Source organism: Chrysemys picta, chromosome 2 (assembly GCF_011386835.1).
Source record: "Chrysemys picta bellii isolate R12L10 chromosome 2, ASM1138683v2, whole genome shotgun sequence".
NCBI lineage: Eukaryota > Metazoa > Chordata > Testudines > Emydidae > Chrysemys > Chrysemys picta.
The window spans coordinates 221,998,237-222,019,780 of NC_088792.1; the positions used below are offsets into that span (position 1 = coordinate 221,998,237).

The window sequence follows — 21,544 nt, forward strand, 5'->3', positions numbered from 1 at the left end:
GAATGGCTTAGTCCTTTCAATGTAGAAGCGCCCTCCTGATGTCTAGACTAGGGAATGCAATCTATGCTCCTCCTCCTATTTATGTGGCTTTGAAAAAAAGACAGATAAGTAAATGTCTTGGCCTGTACGCAACTGTGAGACCACCTTGGGCAGGAAAGCCGGGTGCAGTCGCAGCTGGATCTTGTAGAAGACCGTATAGAGCAGTTCCAAGGTAAGCGCCCTAATCTCAGAGACCTGGTGGGTGGATGTTATCACAACTAGAAATGCAACCTTCCAAGAAAGGAGAAGGAGAGAGCAGGAAGCTAAAGGCTCGAAGGGGGTCCTGTGAGCCATGACAGCACAAGATTCAGGTTCCATGGCAGAACAGGATCCCCGATGTGCGGGCAGAGGTGCTTGAGGCCCTTTAGGAGCCTGGAAGTCATGTCCTGGGCAAAACCCAACCTACCCTCGAGCGGTGGATGGAAGGCCAAGATAGCGGCCAAGTGGACCTTGATAGATGAAAAGGACAGGCCTTGGAGCTTGAGATGCAGAAGGTAGTCCAGGATCAACTGCAGCGAAGTCTGCTCGGGCCGAATACCTTTATCTGAGGTCCAACAAGTGAACCACTTCCATTTGGCCAGGTAGCTTGTTCTGGTGGAGGGCTTTCTGCTGCCCAACAGGACCTGCTGGACAGCGGCCGAGCATTCTTGCTCCTCCACATTTAACCATGCAGCAGCCAAACCATCAGGTGCAGTGCCGCCATTTTCAGATGCAGAGGACTGCAACATGCCTAACCAGTGTTGGCACGGCCAAGCCGGCGCTATGAGAATCACCTTTGCCCTGTCCTGCTTGATTTTCATGAGGTACTGAAGGGAAGGTACCTCTGTAATCAGCGGTACTGAAGGGAAGGTGTACAACAAAGCCCCTGACCACAGGAGTAGAAAAGCATCCAACAGGGAGTCTGTCAATCCCCTGAATCGGGCAGAAAACATGTCATTTCCTGTTCTGCCTGGACGTGAACAGATGCACCTGGGGAGTTCCCCACCTCTGGAAGATGAAGCTGATCACTTCCAGGTGGAGGGACCACTCATGGCGAGATGAGAAGGTCCTGCTGAGGTGATCTGCCAAAGCATTCCGGGCCCCGGGGGCCTATGAGATGGGTGCCGTGTTGTATGTATACAGTAGTTCCAGAGACTGAGGGGTTTCCTGGCAAAGGGCAGATGATCTGGCTCTGCCCTGCTTGTTGATAGAGAACATAGCCGCTGTTTTGTCCATCAGGACCTGGACCACCCTATTTTTTAAGTGAGGTAGGAAGGCTTGTCAGGCCAGGCGAACCGCTCTGAGCTCCTGGACGTTGATGTGTAGAGAGCAATCGTACGTAACTCAACCAACAACCTTGCATGCTGAGATTGCCCAGGTGGGCTCCGCACCCTAGGTCTGAGGCTTCAGAGACAGGGGGGTGGAGGACGAGGATGGAGCCACGAAGCGAACTTCCTCCTACACCAATGCAGGACTCTGCCACCAGGTGAGTGATGACAGTACATGATCCGGGACGCTGACCACACAGTCCATACTGTGGTTGTTGGGTGACGTAGACTGATGTCAGCCATGCCTGCAGGGGCCTGTGGTGGAGCCGCGCGTGCCATACCACATAAGTGCAGGCTGCCATGTGGCCTAACAAGTGCAGGCACGTGTGAGCGATGGGAAGAGGTTGGGTTTGCATGCACAAGATGAGGTCTGCCATGGCTTGGAACCGAGCCTTGGGGAGGAAGACTCTGGCCTGAGTAGAGTTGAGGACCGCTCCAATGAACTCTATGAATTGTACTGGGATTAAGGTCAACTTTTTCTCATTTATTAACAGCCCTAGGTCACGACAGAAGGAACAAACCAGATCAAGATGCTGCTGCACCTGATCCTGGGATCAACCCTTTATTAGCCAGTCATTGAGGAACGGGTAAATTTGAACAACACTGGTGCTATGCACTTTGTGAACGCTCCTGGGGCTGACGAGAGACCGAATAGCAATGCCGTGAACTGGAAATGGTGCTGGCCAGCGTAAAATGAAGGAAGCACCTGTGCCCTGATAAAATGGAAATACGTGTCCTTCAAGTCGAGGGCAGCGTACCAGTCTCCTGGAACCAGGGAGGGGATGATGGAGGCCAGGGAGACCATGCGAAACATCAACTTTTTGAGAGACTTCTTGAGATGACAGGTCCAAAATGGGTCTGTGGCCCCATTTTGCTTTCAGGATTAGGAAGTAGTGGGAGTAGAACGCCTTTCCTTTCATATCTTGAGGAACCTCCTCCAGCGCCCCCAGGCACAGGAGGTTCTCGATCTCTTGGGACAAGGAGTTACTCATGAGAAGTGTCCCTGAAGAGGGATGGGGAAGGGGGGTGGAGGAAGGATCAGCCATGAACTGTAGCATGTAACCTGAGGCTATTACTTCAAGCACCCAACAGTCCGAGGTCAGCCAAGACCAGGCCGAACAGAATGGGCGGAGGCAGTCGAGAAACGACTAAGAGGGTGGATCCTGAGAGGCGATTGGGGCGTTGTCCTCGAGTGCACCCTCAAAATGACTGCTTCTGGCCTCCTTGGTTCCTGGAAGGGCCAGGCTGAGCAGACGAACGGGAAGATGATGGGCTTTGCCCCTTGGACCCTTTGTCTCTATCCTTTCTCCTGTAGGTGCCTAGCTGGGGAGTCCCCCAGGACCTAGACTGTGGAGGTGGAGGAAACAGAGGGCGGAACAGCTTCCTGGCCTGCTGAGTATGGAGGCCCAAGGAGCGGAGGGCGGCATGGAAGCCTTTAAGGCCATGGTGTCTTGACTCTGTAAGCTGGGAGAAGAACCCCAACCCTTCAAAAGCCCTGTATAGTCGCCTCCATCTCCTGGGATAACCCAGAGGACTGCAACCAGGAGCTGCACTTCATCGCCACTGAAGCCATTTGAAGGTCCCCCTTGCCACCACTGTGGCTTCGTCCTCCAAAGCAGCGAACTCCTTTGCTTGGTCCTGCAGGAGGGCTTGTTTGAATTTGTTAAGGGAATCCCACAGGTTAAAACTGTACCTGGCCTAAAAGGGTTAGACACGCGAAATTGCAGGCCTGCTGTCAAATAAATCTTTCTGCCAAATAAGTCCAGTCTCTTGGCATCTTTACTTTTCTGCGTGCCACTGACTTGGCCCTGCCTGTCCTTTTCATTAACAGAAGACATGACCAGTGACACCGTAGGAGAGTGTGTATACAGATATTCGAACCCTTTCGCAGGGATGTAATATTTCTTTTCCACCTTCTTAGAAGTAGGTGGAATCGAAGAGGGGGTCTGCCACAGAAATTTGGCAATCTTAAGGACTCCTGGGTGGACGGGCAGCGTGACCTGTGCTGGAGTGGAGGAGGATATATCGTTAAAAATATTGTTGGACTCCTCCGCAACCTCCTCAATTTTTAAGTTCAAGTTGGTAGCTACCCTTTTAAGGAGGGCCTGGTGCTCTTTGAAGTCATCGGGGGGGGGGGGGCAGGAGGGGAGGGAGAAGATTGCCCATTTGGGAGGGATCTGCCACCGCTTCGTCTGGAAACGACAATGACGATTGCACCACAGGTTCCCCTTTCTTTTCCAGGGACAGCTTCTAAGGTAATGGAGTCCAATGCACTGCCCTCACGTTGAATTCGGTACCATGTTCCGACTCCGGTGCCAGCGATGCCAGGGATGGTTTGTCTGAGGCAGCAAGGGAGGACTGGTGGGAATATGGGACCAGCATTATGGGCACACCCCATGGGTTCCAGTGCAGCCATTGAGTGGGCTACTGTCCCTGCTGCCATGCCGGTGCTGCAGGGTGCCGCATCGGCTTCGAAGCTCGGTGGCGAATCGCCCCTCCTTGGCGAGGGGCTGAACTCCCAGTTTGAGTCCAACCATTGCCCTTCTGGCGACCAGGGTGGAGCCATTGAGGCCTGAGTCTGCCAGATAACCCTGGTCGGCAACCAGCGAGGGCGAGGATCTGTACCTGCCTGACGAGTGGTACGGGGGGGGGGGGGGGGGGGGGGGGGGGGGGGATGGAGACCTGTGCCGGGACGGGGAGCGATCCCGCCCCATTGGGGACCAACATCTGTGAGACCATCGGGGTGAGGATGACCTGCGCCATGGAGATCTTTGAAGGGAAACTCACTGTGACGGGTTGGATCACAGAAGCCCCCTTGGGAGCTGCCACCTGATGTGCCAAGACTACTTCTACCCCTGCCTTCCCTGCCAGCTTGGGGCCCCAGTACCCTGTCCTGCTGAGCCAGACACTCCCGTCTGCTCCAACAAAGACCCAGGGTGTGAATTACTTGGTTATTTTCACAAATAAGACATGCAGAATTTTAAAATACTATGTGCAGAATTTTTAATTTTTTTGGAACAGAATTGTCCCGAGTATAATCTATAATTGCTTTGCACACAATTTTAAAATTGCCAAAAAGAAGCTTATTTACTTTTTTAAAAAGTCTTAATGGAATTAAAATGTTCTATATTAGAAAGACTGTTCCAGGCAGGTTCCAGGCCTCCTTGTATCAGCATGTGAAAGAAAAGAATTTTGGCAAGTTTTCCTAGTGGATAGTCCTAAACCTGGGAATATAACTGATGAATAATGTCTAGTCTCTGTCTCCTCCTCTGGAAGCAGATGAAAATCCAGTATGAAGATTGCTGAATGTGGACAGGATAGAAAAGTAGATTTATACTTTTGATTAATAAAATCTGAAGAGTTCTGCTCCATCCATAACTATATATAACACTGATTCCTAATAATTAAGTCCCAAATTTTAAATATGTGAAGTACAGCCATCAGCTGTGGTAACACAACAATGAACTAAGATGATGTGTGCCAGTCATAAAAAAAAAAAAAAAAAAAGTTTTCTTCAGAAAAAGGGCTTCTCAGGGATACTACTGTAGGCTTCCACAGTTCTATCTCAGAGACTTCAATTCTATCACCTGTAATGTCATAAATTTGACATCCACTCTTCAGAAACATGTCTATTACTGCTAGCACTGGCAGAAGCATGCATCGTAATTAAAAAGCTATTTTCAAATATTGTTACATTTTATTGATGATGATGAGTGCTTCTGATATTGATATTTCAGTTTGTTGTGTTTTGTAAAATGACTGGGTTTTATTTTAAGTATGTATTATCTGCAATTTCTCTTTGGTTAAGTCATGGGGCTTATGGTTCATTCTCCTCCTCTTCCTCCCCCTCCATATTCTTAAGTATCTTCATAATTTAGTAGTTTGGCTTTCATGGCATTGTTCTTGTTCTCCTACTTATCTGACTACCGCTAAGTGTCTCCCCTAGCAGTCGCTCATATTCCCTTTACCTTTCTGATGGGGTTCAACAAGCCTCTGTCGTAAGTGGATACCTGTCCTTTGTGCATCTTATTTCTATATGACAGTGCGCAGACACAGATTTAACCATTATCTCTGTGCTGACCACTTCCAAATGTGCTTTACTCTTGGCCTCCCTCTTTCTGTCCAGTCCTACATATCATCATGTCTTAAACATACCAATGGAAGGTATGTCATCAGCTCTAACCTTAATATAAATAAAGAATTTGGGTTTAGTCATCTTTCCTCACTTCCTCAATTCTCTATTACTGCTGAGAATTCTACCCTCCATTGCCAACGTTCACAATCTGGAGTCATTCTCCCCACACCTCTAGACCTTCCAAAATCTTCCTCCAGTCCATATATTAAAATAATTACTGAAACTTGTCTCCTATTACATACCCTGCCATGCTAGTAATGATGATCAGTTTCTGTGCATCTCTCCAAGCACTTCTTCCATTCCCATCTCTGTGCCTACCATATTTTTTATGCAAATTCCTTCTCATTCTCTAACTGCACTTGTGTTATTTTCTTTGCAACCAAAGCAATAGCTGCCTGTGAGCAGAAGAAACTGATTAGCTGCATTTCTCAGTTACTAATGCTGGAATCAACAAGAGAGCTCTTTTAGATTTACAACCTATATTTAAGCAACTGATAATAGGAACCACTGAATTCATTTCCCCCTTTCCTCCTTCTTTCCTTACAGACCTATGTGACCTCATTCATTATCAACTATAATGGTATTTCAAATAAACCTGAGACTCAAAGTGTAACAACAAGTCTAAAACTAATGCAGTTTGAGAAAAAACAACAACTAGATTTGATTACCTTTATTTAAATAATCAAAATTCCTATCCCTTTATATAAAACAGACAATATGCACTTCTAAAAATCATTGCAACTTTTGTACAAGAGATTAAAAGTTTCAGACTTTACAGTATACTAACTTGTAAATTTGCTTACTCTTTCACTTTTGTTCTTGTACTTTACTCATGCTAAAAGGCTTCAAAACAAAAAAAGTATAAAACTGTTTACCCAGTGAGTACATTTCTGTGTCTGAAAGATGAAGCAAGCCACCATTACTTATTGCAGTTTTGCCATTGCCAATGAGAGTGGAACTGGGCCTAAAGTTGAACATAGTTAAGACTCGTGAAAGCACACAACTCCCTTAATCTAAAAAAGTAATATACCTTTAAAAGTTGTACATTATTCTTTGAAAATATAGTGTTTAGATCAACAACATTTAAGTATGCACTACACCTCTACCTCGATATAACGCTGTCCTCAGGAGCCAAAAAATCTTACCGCGTTATAGGTAAAACTGCGTTATATCGAACTTGCTTTGATCCACTGGAGTGCGCAGCTCCGCCCCCCGGAGCACTGCGTTACTGCGTTATATCCAAATTCGTGTTATATGGGGTCACGTTATATCGGGGTAGAGGTATATTTGCAGAGCTAGATTATTAAAAAACATAGCACTTTAGGCCCTACACAAACAAAACAATGCATGTATAATATCATAGCAAATATTGCATACATTGCTTTGTGTACATGCAGAAGCTTGGATAAGTGTTGCTTTCCCATTTTTTCTCCCTTGTACACCTATGCAATTCAGAATGGATGGATTAATGAGCTAGGAACCTGATTTGAAATATCTAGACTTCCTTGAACAAGTTTAAATCATGCAATAATCAACTCAACTCTTCATTTGTGAAGGGAATTTATTTATTAAAGTGCAGTATACAGCGGGCATATTTGGGATGAGACCTTACAAACAAGGACCTTTCTGTTTTACATGAACACAAAAGATTCCATTACATGATTCATAATGGGTGGGAGAACTGCTCTATTTGCAAAACTTTCCCCATCCTGGATATTTCTGCAACATATGCTACATTATGTGTAGCTTTTTTATTCATGGACTAAGAAAACACAGAAAGGGAAAGCTTTACCATGCTGCCTGTTAATGTGCTTCAATGATGTTCTACAGAGACCACCAATAGACATTTGAAATTAGTTTTAGTATGAAGACTGAATTATCTTTCACCTTTCTAAGATGGCCAACAAGGGTGCGAATTAGAGTTAAATTTTGGAGGGCAATTTTTCTTGTGTGGAGAAAAGACCTTATCCAAGAAGAACTAGAATGGGACAGAATCATTTTACATATGGGCTTCTGTCCAGACATTAGTTGCTTATATTTGTCATTACCCCATAGTCCAGAAATGAACTAGTGATCTTCTAATGAAATTCTCCATATCCTATTAATCTCCTGAGTCATCCAGTCACACAGATGAATTCATTAAAAGAGCTCCCATCTGTGTTTCTGACAACATTAAGGGCGTTTCTACACAAGAAGTTAGTGCACAGCAAATTAAGGTAGAATTTACTGTACACTTGCTAGTCTGCATTAAGTCCCTATGTGGGCACACTGTGCACTAAAAGTACCTTGGGCGGTTTAGCTTAGTACACTTTAAAGAGTATTAAGCTAAAGCATGCAAAGGCACTTTTAGTGCACAGTAAGAATGTCCACATGGGGAGTTAGTGTGAAATAGCTAGTGCACTGTAAATGTATATCTTATCTTGCTGCTCACTAATTTAGCCATGTAGACAAACCCTAACACTTCTGGGAAATCTCCCATCATAGCAATTTTATTGGTGATATGAGCAGGTGTACACATCCCCCACAACTGCCATGGAAAGCTTCCTATTTGTCACTGGTTAATAGTTTTTTCAAGTCCTGTTTTAATGGAAATTTGTCTAATACAGATAGAAATTATTTGGCAAACTTTACTGTAAGATACTATAAAGATCCTGTTTTTAATCAATTATATCTTTGCCCAACTAACTGCCTGGGATGAATTTTTCTATGCTGGGTGTCTGCCTCAGGATGAATATTTTTTTTTGGAAAGTTTCAGTTCTCCTAGTTCAGCCATGTCCAAGCGAAATTAGAGATGACACTCTTTTGCTTATATTAACTCCTACAACTATTTCACTGAGAAGCTCTACCACCTCCTTGCCTTGGGAGCAAGAATATGATATTTGGCAGGGTGTCACACTGATATCAAGGATGTTCTTTTTGCCACCCTCGTGAAAATACACCCAAATTTGGCAATGTTATAAGCCTCTGAAAAACTGCTGGTCACTTAATATTCAGTAGAGCAGTGGCTCTCAACCTTTCCAGACTACTTTACCCCTTTCAGCAGTCTGATTTGTCTTGCGTACTCCAAAGTTATATCTCACTTAAAAAGTACTTGCTTACAAAATCAGACAAAAAAATACAGAAGTGTCACAGCACATTATTACTGAAAAAATTGCTTACTTTCTCATTTTACCATATAACTATAAAATGAATCAATCAATTGGAATATAAATATTTCACTTACAATTTAGTGTATAGAATATAGAGTAGAACAAACAAGTCGTATGAAATTTTAATTTGTACTGACTTCGCTAGTGATTTTTATGTAGCTTCTTGTAAAACTAGGCAAATATCTAGATGAACTGATGTACCTCCTGGAAGACTTCTGTGTACCCTCAGGGGTACACTTACCCCTGGGTGAGAACCACTGTAGTAGAGGATTGCTACCCCTTCAGTAAACATCACCTACTCTGAGCACTGAATGAGGCAGGTGAGCTATGGAAAAAATAGTATGTGATCATGTAATTAAAGACTACCATAGTGTATAAATGGGCTGCATTAAAGCTGCATTGAATTAAGGAGTACTTGTCTTTCTAAACTTAACCTTTTAATGTAAATTTTTTGTATGTAGTACTGACAATAGTTAGAGATTTCACTATACAAATGATAGTGTCAAAATCAAACTGACGTGGATAAAACTAGTATTTAAATCAAATTTCACCTTTTTAAAATTTTGTACTGCAAACGTATAATATTTTTGAATTCTACATTTAGAGAAGCAGTAATTTTAGAACTCTATCACACTCACTGACATTTAAAAAGAAAAGAAAGATCTAATTTAAATTTGTATCCAAATCTTGGGCCACATTGCTTTTCTGCTGAGCTCTATTGCATTGGTATTTCATATTCTCAACTTACTCCCCAAGCCCATTTGAGAGTTTTGTCTACCTACCACACATCATCAAATCTAGACTGAAAACTCATCTGTACTTCTCTTACTCATCTGTACTATGCCCAGCACAATGGTATTTTTTATTGGGGTTACTAAGTGCTAACAATATAAATAACAAAATACCGCCCTCTGTTATATTTATGTGACTATGAAAGTAAATGAAGTTTGCACAGCACTTAAACAAAAACAACATTTGATCTCTTTTTTTCTGTAAACCTAATGAATTTCTGGTTGCCAGACTCGCACTTTTTTTAGAGGCATAATATGATATATTTCATGTAAGTTATCATGGAACAGCTAGCAAGTGGCAGGTTTATCTGCTGCCAGCAAATGAGTAGTTGGTTGCCAAAAAAGGAATATGGTTTCTTAAAGCAGCTTTCATATACCATCTATCAATATACTTGTTTCTAAAATTTCCATTGCACCATGGACCAGCACCATAACTAGATCTTTGCAGACTGTGTACCCTGAACTACTGTGGATGATATACAATTTACACAGAACCAACCCTGAGTTACTCCAATTTTTTTTAAATAGCTGTCTTTTTTTTGGACAAGACGGCGAGAAGATAATATTGCACACTCCAAATGCAAGGATAAAAAGGTGTGATGTTAAAGTAATGAATCTATCAAACTCTGCTTTTGCTTAGGATCTCTGTGCGACATTTTTCAGTAGTTTACGAAGCTGAAATTCAAAAGCGCTATTTTTTTGAAAACATTTAAAAATGTTTCAAACCTTAAGATTAATTACAGACACTGACATTTTTTAAAAGCCTGTATTAAACGTGGTTTTAAATCCACTACTCATTTTGAAGTTCTTTTCAGAATGTTAAGGAACAGTAATTTAACTTAGCTCTACAAAATATCTTGAGTTAATTTATTAATTTAGAGTCCACTGACGCAAAAAAAATGTTATCATATATGAGTCTTAACAGTTTGAAACTCTAAGTCAAAATAGTTAAACTGCATCATAAATGTCTAGTAACTAAGGTGGTGTATTGTAGACTACCTTGTAAATGCAGTACACCATAAAAATTGTTGAATTGTCTTATTTTTAGATCACTAACAAAGTACAACTTAATTCTTACAGTACCTCTGATTTACTTGCATCTCAAGTAGTTGTATTTTTCCCAAGAGTTCTTTTTCAACAGCTTCCCTCTGTAATTCAGACTCCTTAAGGGTTATACGTATTGCATCCTCTTTTTCACTACTGAGCCTTTGAACAAGTAGTTTTCTTTCCTGTTCTTGGTTAGTTATTAACAGTTCTTTTTCCTCCTCAAGATTATGGATAACAGCTTCAAATTTGTCCTTCTGTTCACACACAGCCAATTTTTCCTCTTTTTGCTTTTCTAGGGCATTTGCTTCCACTTCTAACTTACTCTGTAGTTCTATTATTTGTTCTTTGAGACTTTTTTCTACTTCAAAAGCTTTTTGATGTAAAGAGGTTACTCTGTTTAATTCAATTTTAAGAACATTTGTTTCTTCTTCGTGTCTGTCCACTAATTCTGAAATGCACAGATCTTTCTCAATTGTCATTAAAGTTCTTAGCTCTACTAGGCCCACTTGATATTCATCATTATTAACTTGAATCTTATGGTTTAAGTTATCTAACTCCTTTCTTAAATGTTCAGTTTCCTTATCAATAAGGGACTTTAGGATCTCCTGTTGCTGAGTTCTGCTTTCTTCCAACAAAATCTTCATTTCATCAGTGTCTGCTTCCTTCATGGCAAGTTCAACTTCTAATTTGCACCTCACGTCAAACAGATCAGAAATTTTGAGTTTTAACTTCTCTATCTGTTGCTCCTTCTCTTGGACAACTGCTGCATGAGATTCCTGCATTTGTTCGAATCTCTGCTGGTTTTCTTTTTTTAACTTATCTAAACAATCCTTGTGCTCAACTATTAGTTTCTCAAATTCCTGCGTATGCTTGATTTGTAGATTGTTTTCCAATTCTTTAAGGTGACTTTGTTCCAAACTCTGAAGCTCTGCCCTCAAAAGCTGAATTTTTTCATCATTTTCAATATGAAACTTTTTCAAATCTTCCAATACCATCTCACGTGACAGTCTCAGTTCTTTAATTTCACAATTCTGATCCTTCATTTGGCCTTCCAATGCAAGTAATTTCTGATCTTTCTCATTCTGCAGACAAACAACGGCTTCTTTTTCATTCTTCACCATCGCAAATTCATTATCTTTATTTTGCAAAACTTCTTCAAGACCTATTAAGTCTCCTGTTAACTTTTTAATCTTTTTTTTGTTTTCTTCAACATCTTCTAGTAATGTATCAATTCTAGTTTCATACTCACTTTTCAAAGATTGCAATTCTTTTTGATGTTTATCTTTCAGTGCTTTTTCAAGTGAAAGTTTTACTGTTTGTATAATATTCCTTATTTCTACTGATGTACATTTTAAAGAATTCGAAAAGTCACACTGTTCTTTTTGTACAAATGTTCTAAAGTGACAAAGGTCTTCTTTTATGTTTTTTAAATTAAACTGTGATTCCTGGGCAACAACTCTACACTTCTCCATGCGAGCATTTAGAGAATCCTCCTTTACACAAATATTTGTGTCTTGCATACGTCTATTGTCTATTGCATTGATAACTGAAGAATAGAGGGACTCCACCATCATTTCTGGACTTTGCGGATCACTTACTATATTAGGAGATGATGGATTTTCCTCTATTACAAACTCATTCACTGCCGACATAAAGTCCGACTCTGGACTTTCTGCTAGTGAATCCAAGTCTAAAGACCCTTGCTTAAGGGCTTGCTCTAAGTTTGGATGAGCGATTGTTTCAAAATCAAATGTATGAGCATCAATGCTGTCTGGAGACAATTCATCTAATGGAGCTGGGGGACACACAGGAGGAGACAAGGGACCCTGAAGACTGAGTGATGGAGGAATTCTAGAAGAGGTAGCAATTGTGGTTCCTTTAGCACTTTCCATCCTTGGTGTAGTAGCAGATTGTGGTGATGCTTGACTATTGGAGACCTGCAAGTATAAAATTTAAACGAAAGCTTTACAAACTGAATGATAAATATATTAATTTTAAGAGTTAGCTAAAACTTGGCAATATTATAACAAATAAAGTAACCCAAGCACTAGAAAGTGTCAGAATCATTATACATATAACTTTTCAAAAATGGACACTAAAAAGTTAAGGAAATGTAAACTCAAATGCTTTCGACAATTTCAGCATCTTCCTTGATATCTTTAGTTAGCAAGTATGTTGTGGTGTGCAATATTAACTATATGTATATCAAAATTTACTATAATTAGTGTGATTGTGTAGTATATGTAGTGTAATGTACTTTTATATATTGTACAAACATGTGGAAGTGATAGCAGTTGCCAAAAAATCCTAGGAGCTAGGAAAATAAAGAAAACCATCACATATTTGATATGAAAATTAATTATCTTTGCTATTGTGCTTTGTTTTCTAATACTGTCTGAAATTACTTTTCTGAAAGTATTACTTAATGAAAAAAGTTGACTTATGATTTACACTATAACGATATGAATAATAGGATGCAAAATTTAGATTTATATAAAGAGAAAAATATGTCTAATGAAGGCTTCTCATGGCACACAACTCCCTGTCTTCTTTTTAATCAACTGTTAAAACTTTTATAATCAAGTACATTTTTAATATTTCAACAAAAATATAAGATTTCCCAACATATTTATAAACATTTTCTTGATGCAGTAAAACTCATCCATAGTAATACAGACATCAAAAGCAAATTGGGTTTCTCCTCTTTTTCAGAGACGCAGAAAGATGCAGCAACAGGGGCCTTCAATAGATAGTACAGAGAAGGGCACAGACAAATGAAAAATAGCCTACCTGATTATTTTCTCTCTCAAACTAACCCTCCCGCATTTGGACCTCTCTTCCTATAAATAGTGGAGAAAGTTCAGACTTGGCTATGGAGCTCCAGAACTTGGCTCACCCAACTTCCTGGAACTTTCCCTTGTGAAGTGAACTGAACCAAGGGGTCTTGGCAAATTTTTATTTACTCCAGAGAATTCAAGGGCAGTCTCATTTCGAGTCTCAAGCACCGGACAGATTCTTGAATGAAAAAGTGAATTTTATCCCAGTGGAGTAGGATAAGCCACCCAGTCTTGAATCTCTTTCTCTAATAAAGCAAGGGTTCATGGGCTAGGATTATCTAGGTTATGTAATATAAAGTAATTTCTGATACAAATTTATTTACATTAGTATCTCTCAGTGCAGTTTTAAGCATCTGAATCACAAAATCCCCATCACTACTAGAGCTGAATGAATAACTGATTTTTTGTTCACTAGCAATTCTGAAAAATTGGGTCAGGTTGAACCAAATAAAAAAAATCCAATAAAAATTCAGTGAATTCAAAAAATCTGCGTTTTATTTGGCCTATTACTTGTGATGTGGGAGACCAGAGTTCAGTTCCTCCCTCTGCCTAATGTGGAGAACGACTATGAACTGGTAATGTGAATGAAAATGAAGTCATTGGGCCAGAAAGAGAGCGTGAAAATGACACTACAGCCTGGTGGTTAGGGTATTCTCCTAGGATGTGGGAGACCAAGTTCAAGTTCCCAATCCAATGACTAATTATCCACAATGGAACATCCTGAGCGAGACCCACATCAGAATATCCCAAAGCGCAGTGGCTAGGGCCAACTCCCGTAACGTGGATGACCCAAGTTCAAATCCTTTCTCCACATAAAGCAGAAGGGGAAATCAAAACTATGTCTCCCACATGCCAGGTGAGTGTTCTAATCACTGGGCTTAAAGTTATAAGGAAGCCTTCCTCCAGCTCCTCCTGCTACTCAATGCCAAAAGAGTATTTTTTTATTTGGTAGATTCATGTCTAATTTGTGAACAGGTTTGGGTCAACCAAAAATTCATTTTTCAGAGAAAAATGATACATTTTGCCCAGCTGAAATAATAACAACAATTAGCTATAACTGGCAAGCTTTTTTTGTCTCAGCAAAGCAGGCAAGGACTGAATTAACAGAGACTAACTTAGCTCCCCCTAGGTCAAGGCTGAGCCACAATGGCAGAGTGTAGGCTTTTTCTTTTGTGGATACCGAGAGTACTTTATTCTCCAGGACTAGCAACCGTCAAACACTAAATTCACACTCATGATTTACTTGATTATTTAGAGGTTTTCCAGTGCTGTCACTCCAAGGGCTATGTTACTTATCAGTCTATATATATTCCAAAATAATTTTCTGGAGAACACCTTTTATTTCCTAAACACTACCAACAGAAAGAGTGGTACAATTTTCAAGCAGGCAAAGTTTGAACCTCAGAATCACAAATAAAATTTAAAATGTTCATTTAAACAATCATATAGATGATTTTGCTCTGTACTGAGTCTGAATTTACATTATGGTTAATATACGGTTTTATTTCTATCTCAACATTCTGGGACAGAGGTTAAAACCCCACTTTACGATGTGTATCTTATAGTTAATATAGAAATCTCATCTCAAAGAATCTTGTTAGTGCAGAATTGCAAAGAAAAAACGGTTACTCACCTTTGTAACTATTGTTCTTTGAGATGTGTTGCTCATATCCATTCCAATTAGGGTGTGCGCGTGCTGCGTGCACTATCGCCGGAGAAATTTTCTACCCTAGCAACACCGGATGGGTTGGCTGTGGAGCCCCCTGGAGTGGCGCCTTCATGACGCTGGATATATACCCCAGCCGACCCAGCGCCCCCTCAGTTCCTTCTTGCCGGCTACTCCAACAGTGGAGACGGGGGGCGGGTTTGGAATGGATATGAGCAACACATCTCGAAGAACAACAGTTACAAAGGTGAGTAACCGTTTTTTCTTCTTCGAGTGCTTGCTCATATCGATTCCAATTAGGTGACTACCAAGCCTTACCTAGGCGGTGGGGTCGGAGTGAGACATCGCTGCGTGCAAAACCGCTGATCCGAATGCAGCATCATCTCTGGACTGCTGTACCAGTGCATAGTGAGTGGCGAAGGTGTGGACCGATGACCAAACTGCAGCTCTACAAATGTCCTGGATCGGGACTCGAGCCAGGAAGGCAGTCGAGGAGGCTTGAGCCCTCGTGGAGTGGGCGGTGAGGCGCGGCGTCGGGACACCGGCCAGGTCATAGCAAGCATGAATGCAGGACGTGATCCAGGAGGAGAGACGTGGTGAGGAGACCGGTAAGCCTTTCATCCGGTCGGCCACTGCAACGAAGAGTTGTGTCGTCTTCCTAAACGGCTTTGTACGCTCAAGATAGAAAGCCAGGGCCCTGCGTATGTCCAAGGAATGCATACGCTGGTCTTGACGGGTGGCGTGCGGCTTAGGATGGAAGACCGTGAGAAATATATCCTGGTTCACATGAAAAGGTTAAACTATCTTGGGAAGAAAGGCAGGGTGGGGGCGAAGCTGCACCTTGTCTTTATGGAAAACTGTGTATAGAGGCTCAGACGTAAGCGCCCTGATTTCAGAAACACGCCTTGCTGAAGTGATGGCTACCAGGAAGGCTGTCTTCCAAGATAGCTACAGGAGTGAGCAGGTAGCCAATAGCTCGAACAGGGGCCCTGTGAGCTTGGAGAGAACCAGGTTAAGATCCCACGCCGGAACGGGTTGGTGTTGCTGTGGATACGTCCGGTCTAAGCCCTTGAGGAATCTAACGACCACTGGGTTAGAGAAGACCGAGGAAGTGAGTTCTCCTGGGTGGAACGCCGATATAGCGGCCAGGTGAATCCTGATTGAAGATATCGCTAAGCCCTCCTGTTTCAGGGATAGGAGATATTCGAGTATAAAAGGAATTGACGCCTGCAATGGGGGGGAGGGCGTAGCCCGCTGCGCGCACCAACAGGAGAACCGTTTCCACTTGGCTAAGTAAGTGGTCCGTGTAGAGGGCTTTCTACTTCCCAGCAGAATCTGCTGCACGGGATGTGAGCATTGTAGCTCTGTCCGATTTAGCCATGGAGCATCCACGCTGTGAGGTGGAGCGATTGCAAGTCGGGGTGACAGAGTCGGCCGTGGTCCTGAGAGATCAGGTCTGGGCACAAGGGAAGCGTGATCAGAGTTTGAACCGATAGCTCCAGAAGTGTGGTGTACCACTGCTGTCTTGGCCAAGCTGGAGCGACTAGAATGAGACGTGCCTCGTCTCTGCGTAGCTTGAGCAGTACCCTGTGGACCAGTGGGAATGGAGGAAAAACGTAGAACAGCTGGTCTTTCCACGTCAGAAGGAAAGCGTCCGACAGGGAGCCCGGAGATCGCCCTTGTAGGGAGCAGAACACGTGGCACTTCCTGTTGGCTCGAGATGCGAACAGGTCGACCTGGGGAAATCCCCACCTCTGGAAGATAGAATAGATGATGTCTGGGCGAATCGACCAGTCGTGCGTCTGGAAGGATCTGCTGAGACGGTCCGCCAGAGAGTTCTGGACTCCAGGGAGGAACGATGCCATGAGATGTATCGAGTGGGCAATGCAGAACTCCCACAGGTGAATGGCCTCTTGGCATAGGGGAGACGCTCGGGCTCCTCCTTGCTTGTTGATGTAGAACATGGCTGTGGTGTTGTCTGTGAGGACTAACACACAGCGGCTATGTAGGAGACCGAGAAATGCCTGACAGGCTAGGCGCACCGCCATCAGCTCTCGAACATTGATGTGCAGAGCTAGTTGGGATGCGGTCCACAGGCCTTGGGTATGGTGCTCCCCGAGGTGAGCACCCCACCCTAGAGATGAGGCGTCCATGACCAGGTGCAGGAAGGGTTGTGGGGCGTGAAACGGCACTCCTGCACAAACCGCCCTGTGATCCAGCCACCAGGTGAGAGAGTTCGGAATCGTGACCACTATGTTCAGGCTGTCCCGAGAAGGGCGGTACACTGAGGACACCCAGGCCTGAAGTTGACGAAGCCGAAGTCTGGCATGCCTGGTTATGTAAGTACAAGAGACCATGTGACCCAAAAGACCGAGACACGTCCTTACAGTGGTAATCGGGAATGCCTGGAGCCCTCGAATGATGCTGGTGATGGTGCGAAACCGATTGTCTGGTAGAAGAGCTCGGGCGAGTCTGGAGTCCAGGACTGCCCTGATAAACTCTATTCTCTGGGTAGGCTCCAGAGTGGACTTCTCTTTGTTGAGTAGAATGCCTAACTCGTGGAATGTTTGTAGTATTATCTGGACGTGCGCCCGAACTTGCTCCCTGGTGCGGCCGCGGACTAGCCAGTCGTCTAGATACGGGAACACCTGTATCCTTTGTCGCCGAAGGTATGCTGCCACGACGGCCATACATTCGGTGAACGCTCTCGGAGCCGCGGACAGTCCGAAGGGAAGGACGGCAAATTGGTAGTGTACCTTGTTTACTACAAAACGAAGGAAGCGCCTGTGAGGGGGGTAGATTGCTATATGAAAATATGCGTCCTTCATGTCGAGGGCGGTGTACCAGTCCCCAGGATCCAGGGAAGGGATGATGGTCCCCAAGGAGACCATGCGGAACTTCAACTTTACTATGAATTTGTTGAGTCCGCGCAAGTCTAAAATGGGTCGCAGACCCCCTTTTGCTTTGGGGATCAGGAAGTAGCGGGAGTAAAACCCCTTGCCCCTTTACTCTGGGGGAACCTCCTCTATGGCCCCCCATAGAGAGGAGCCCAAAAACCTCCTGTATAAGGAGATGCTCGTGAGAAGGGTCCCTGAAGAGGGACAGGGAGTGGGGGTGGGAGGGGGGGAAACGAAGAAAACTGGAGAGCGTATCCCCTCTCCACCGTGCGAAGGACCCAACAGTCCGAAGTTATAAGGGACCAAGCATGGTGGAAACGGGAGAGGCAATCCTGAAAGAAAGGAAATGGATCCTGGGTAGTGGCTGGTGCTCCGTCCTCGGGCACAGCTTCAAAAGTTTTGTCTAGGTCCAGGTGGTGGCCTAGGAGGGCCTTGGCTCTGACCGGGTTGGGGTCCGGTCGACCTCCGTCTACCACTTCGTCCCCACCTTCAGGGGAAGTCCTGCCTTAGACGAGGAGGAGGAGGGTAGAACCGTTGTGGCTGTGGCCTAAAGGGCCTGTGTTGAGGTCCTGGGACATGCATCCCCAGGGAGTGCATGATGGTTCTCGAATCTTTGAGGCTCTATAATCTAGAGTCCGTCTTGTCCGAGAACAAGCCTTGGCCCTCGAACGGCAGATCCTGCAGGGTCTGCTGCAGCTCTGGCGGTAACCCCGAAACCTGGAGCCAGGAGACACGTCGCATGGCTATCCCAGACGCTAGTGTCCTGGCGGCCGAGTCCGCAATGTCGAGGGAGGCCTGTAAGGAGGTTCTAGCCACCTTTTTGCCCTCCTCCACCGAGTCCTGGGGGACAAACTCTTTAAATTTCCCCATGGAATTCCAAGAGTTATAATTGTACCGACTTAAGAGCGCCTGTTGGTTTGTGGCTCTGAGCTGCAGATCCCCCACCGAATAAACCTTGCATCCAAACAAATCAAAGTGCTTAGTGTCCTTTGATTTGGGCGCTGCCGCCTGCTGGCCATGGCGCTCTCTGGCGTTCACTGATGAGACTACCAGTGAACACGGTGGGGGATGTGTGTAGAGGTACTCATAGTCTTTAGAGGGAACAAAGTACTTCCTCTCTACCCCTCTGGCAGTGGGAGGGATGGAGGCCGGGGTTTGCCATATGGACGTAGCGTTAGCCTGAATTGTACGGATAATGGGCAACGCCACCCGGGTTGGGGCATCAGATGAAAGGATGCTCACCACCGGGTCGTCCACCTCCACTATCTCCTCGGCCTGTAGGTCCATATTTCGTGCCACCCTACGTAACAAGTCTTGGTGGGCACGGAGATCTATAGGAGGTGGGCCTGAGGGTGTTGTACCCGCCACTGCCTCATCTGGGGAAGATGAGAAGGACGCCTCAGGGGGTAAAGGATCTGTGTGCGGGTCCGGCTCCAAGGGACTTGGAGGTGCAGGATCCCCTGCACCAGCGTCTGGTGCCTGCGTGGGCGTTAGCTCCGGAGCCTCCATGCCCCCTGGGGGAGGACGGGAGATGGTGGCCTCAGAAACCCTGGGCTCAGAGTGAGTCGAGCGAGAGGCCGCTGGTGGAGCCCCTTGAGCCTGCTGAAACGCCCAAGGGGTCCAGAAAAGACCAATGCGCAGGGTCTTGTCGAAGGCTTTCTGCCCCCTCCTGCCAATGACACAAGTCGTCTGCAGGTTGACCCTGAGCAGGGTATGCTGAATGGGGAGCCCCTTCAGACGAGTGAGATGCCGATCTCGAGGGCCAGGGCGGTGCCGAGCGTGGTTGTAGGGATTCATCCTGGTACGGTGCCGAGCGGTGCCGATCCATCGGCGAGCGGTCTCTCCGCTGTGCCGGTGAAAGGTACCGTGATCGAGAACGGTGCCGATGTCCCTGTCGGTACCGGGATCCGGATCTGGACCGGGACGACTAAGACCGTCTGTAAACTTGGTGCCGGGAGCGGCCTCGTGAATGGGAGCGGCGCTCATACCGGTGCCGAGAACTGCGCCTGGACTCCGACCGGTACCGATGCTTGGGTCGATGCCGAGAAGAAGACCGGTGCCGGGAGGTAGATCTGTGCCGCGAGTACGACCGGCGCCGAGATGGAGATCAGTGCCGGGACTGCGAGCGGCGCCGAGACCTGCTCCGAGACCGGGAGCGGTGCCGTGAGTCCACGCCCGGAGAGGGCAGGCGTATCAGGGTTGGCTTGCCCCTGGACTGTACCATACGAAGGGCATGCGGTGCCGCGGGTTGAGAAGGCGCCGGCTCTGTGAGGGCGATGAGGTCTCTCGCCGTGGCAAACGTCTCCGGTGTAGAGGGGAGACAGGGCTCCACCACCTGGCGGGGCGGTGAGCCAGTCCACACTGGACTCAACTGCTCTACTCCCGGTGCCGGAGTCAACGGTGCTGATGACACTTGCACCCTCTGGCGTTCGGAAGCCGGGCGCGGCTCTACCACCGGTGCGGGGGGAGCCGGTGCCTGTTGGACGGCAGCGTCCTGAGTCTTGCGAGGCCTCTTATGTCCTGGAGATAGGGACCGGCGCCGAGGGGCTTGCAGCGGACGCGGTGCCGAGGGAGGATGGTGCCGTGGCGCCTTCTCCACGTCTGCTCGCGGTGCAGCGCCGGAAGGTGCCGCTGGGGCGCTACGCACCGAGGCGCTCGGTGCCGGAGGCTGGCGCGCTGCAGGAGGATCTGGGCTAAGTGCCGCCTCCATGAGGAGCTGCTTCAGCCTGAAGTCCCGCTCCTTTTTCATCCTTGGCCTGAAAGCCTTGCAAATCTTGCACTTGTCCGTTTGGTGAGACTCCCCTAAGCACTTTAGACAACAGTCATGGGGGTCTCCCGTTGGCATAGGCCTAGCACATGTCGCACACAGCTTAAAGCCGGGAGCCTTGGGCATGAGCCCCGCTGTGCGCCGGGAGGGGGAAAAAAGGGGAATAAGAGCCCCCTTAACTCCCGCTAACTATGAAAAACTATTTATAACTACTCTACAAGAGGTAACAGGTAATAGCTAGGGAGAGTGGAGAACAGCTATGCCACGCTCCACAGTTCCAACAACCGTCACGGGCGGTAAGAAGGAACTGAGGGGGCGCTGGGTCGGCTGGGGTATATATCCAGCGCCATGAAGGCGCCATTCCAGGGGGCTCCACAGCCGACCCACCGGGTGTTGCTAAGGTAGAAAATTTCTCCAACGATCGTGCACGCAGCACGCGCACACCCTAATTGGAATAGATATGAACAAGCACTCGAAGAACTTCAAATTCTGCTTGATATTCTGCTGTAATCCCAGTGAGTTGATACACAGCCATTAAAAAGACAAACCTGAGTAAGTTATTCATATTTCACCCACACCGACCCTCCAGATTTGCCAAAGAGCAGAAGTATAACTGAAATCTGTATATCCCAGGGAAATACACAGGTAGAAACCAAAATGAATTTAATTAAAGACATATTTACAATATTTAATGTCACTGCTGAAGGCCAACTGGAAAATCTGTGTGCTGCCCCCACCCCATCCCGAGCACTGGTTCCACTGTGGCCAATGGGAGCTGCAGGGGTAGCCCGTGAGTGGAGGCAGTGCACAGAGCTGCCTAGCCTCACCTCCTTCTAGGAGCAGTAGGGACATGTTGCCGCTTCTGGGGAGCTGCCCAAGGTGAGCGCCACCTGGATCTGGCACCCCGCA

The 21,544-nt window shown here is 45.6% G+C and overlaps 1 protein-coding gene across 13 annotated transcripts in view; it reads right to left on the reverse strand.

The window, feature by feature from the left end:
• The window catches only part of RB1CC1 (RB1 inducible coiled-coil 1), a 195,718-nt gene that overhangs the window by 48,697 nt on the left and 125,477 nt on the right, over positions 1-21,544 (reverse strand). For all 13 annotated transcript variants that reach the window (XR_010598864.1, XR_010598863.1, XM_065585532.1 and 10 more), the window contains one exon: positions 10,505-12,405. Coding sequence is in view for 11 of the 13 variants with exons in the window: in XM_065585532.1 (XP_065441604.1) it covers positions 10,505-12,405 (1,901 nt within the window). In the remaining 2 variants the exon portion in view is untranslated. The remainder of the gene's footprint in view (positions 1-10,504; positions 12,406-21,544) is intronic.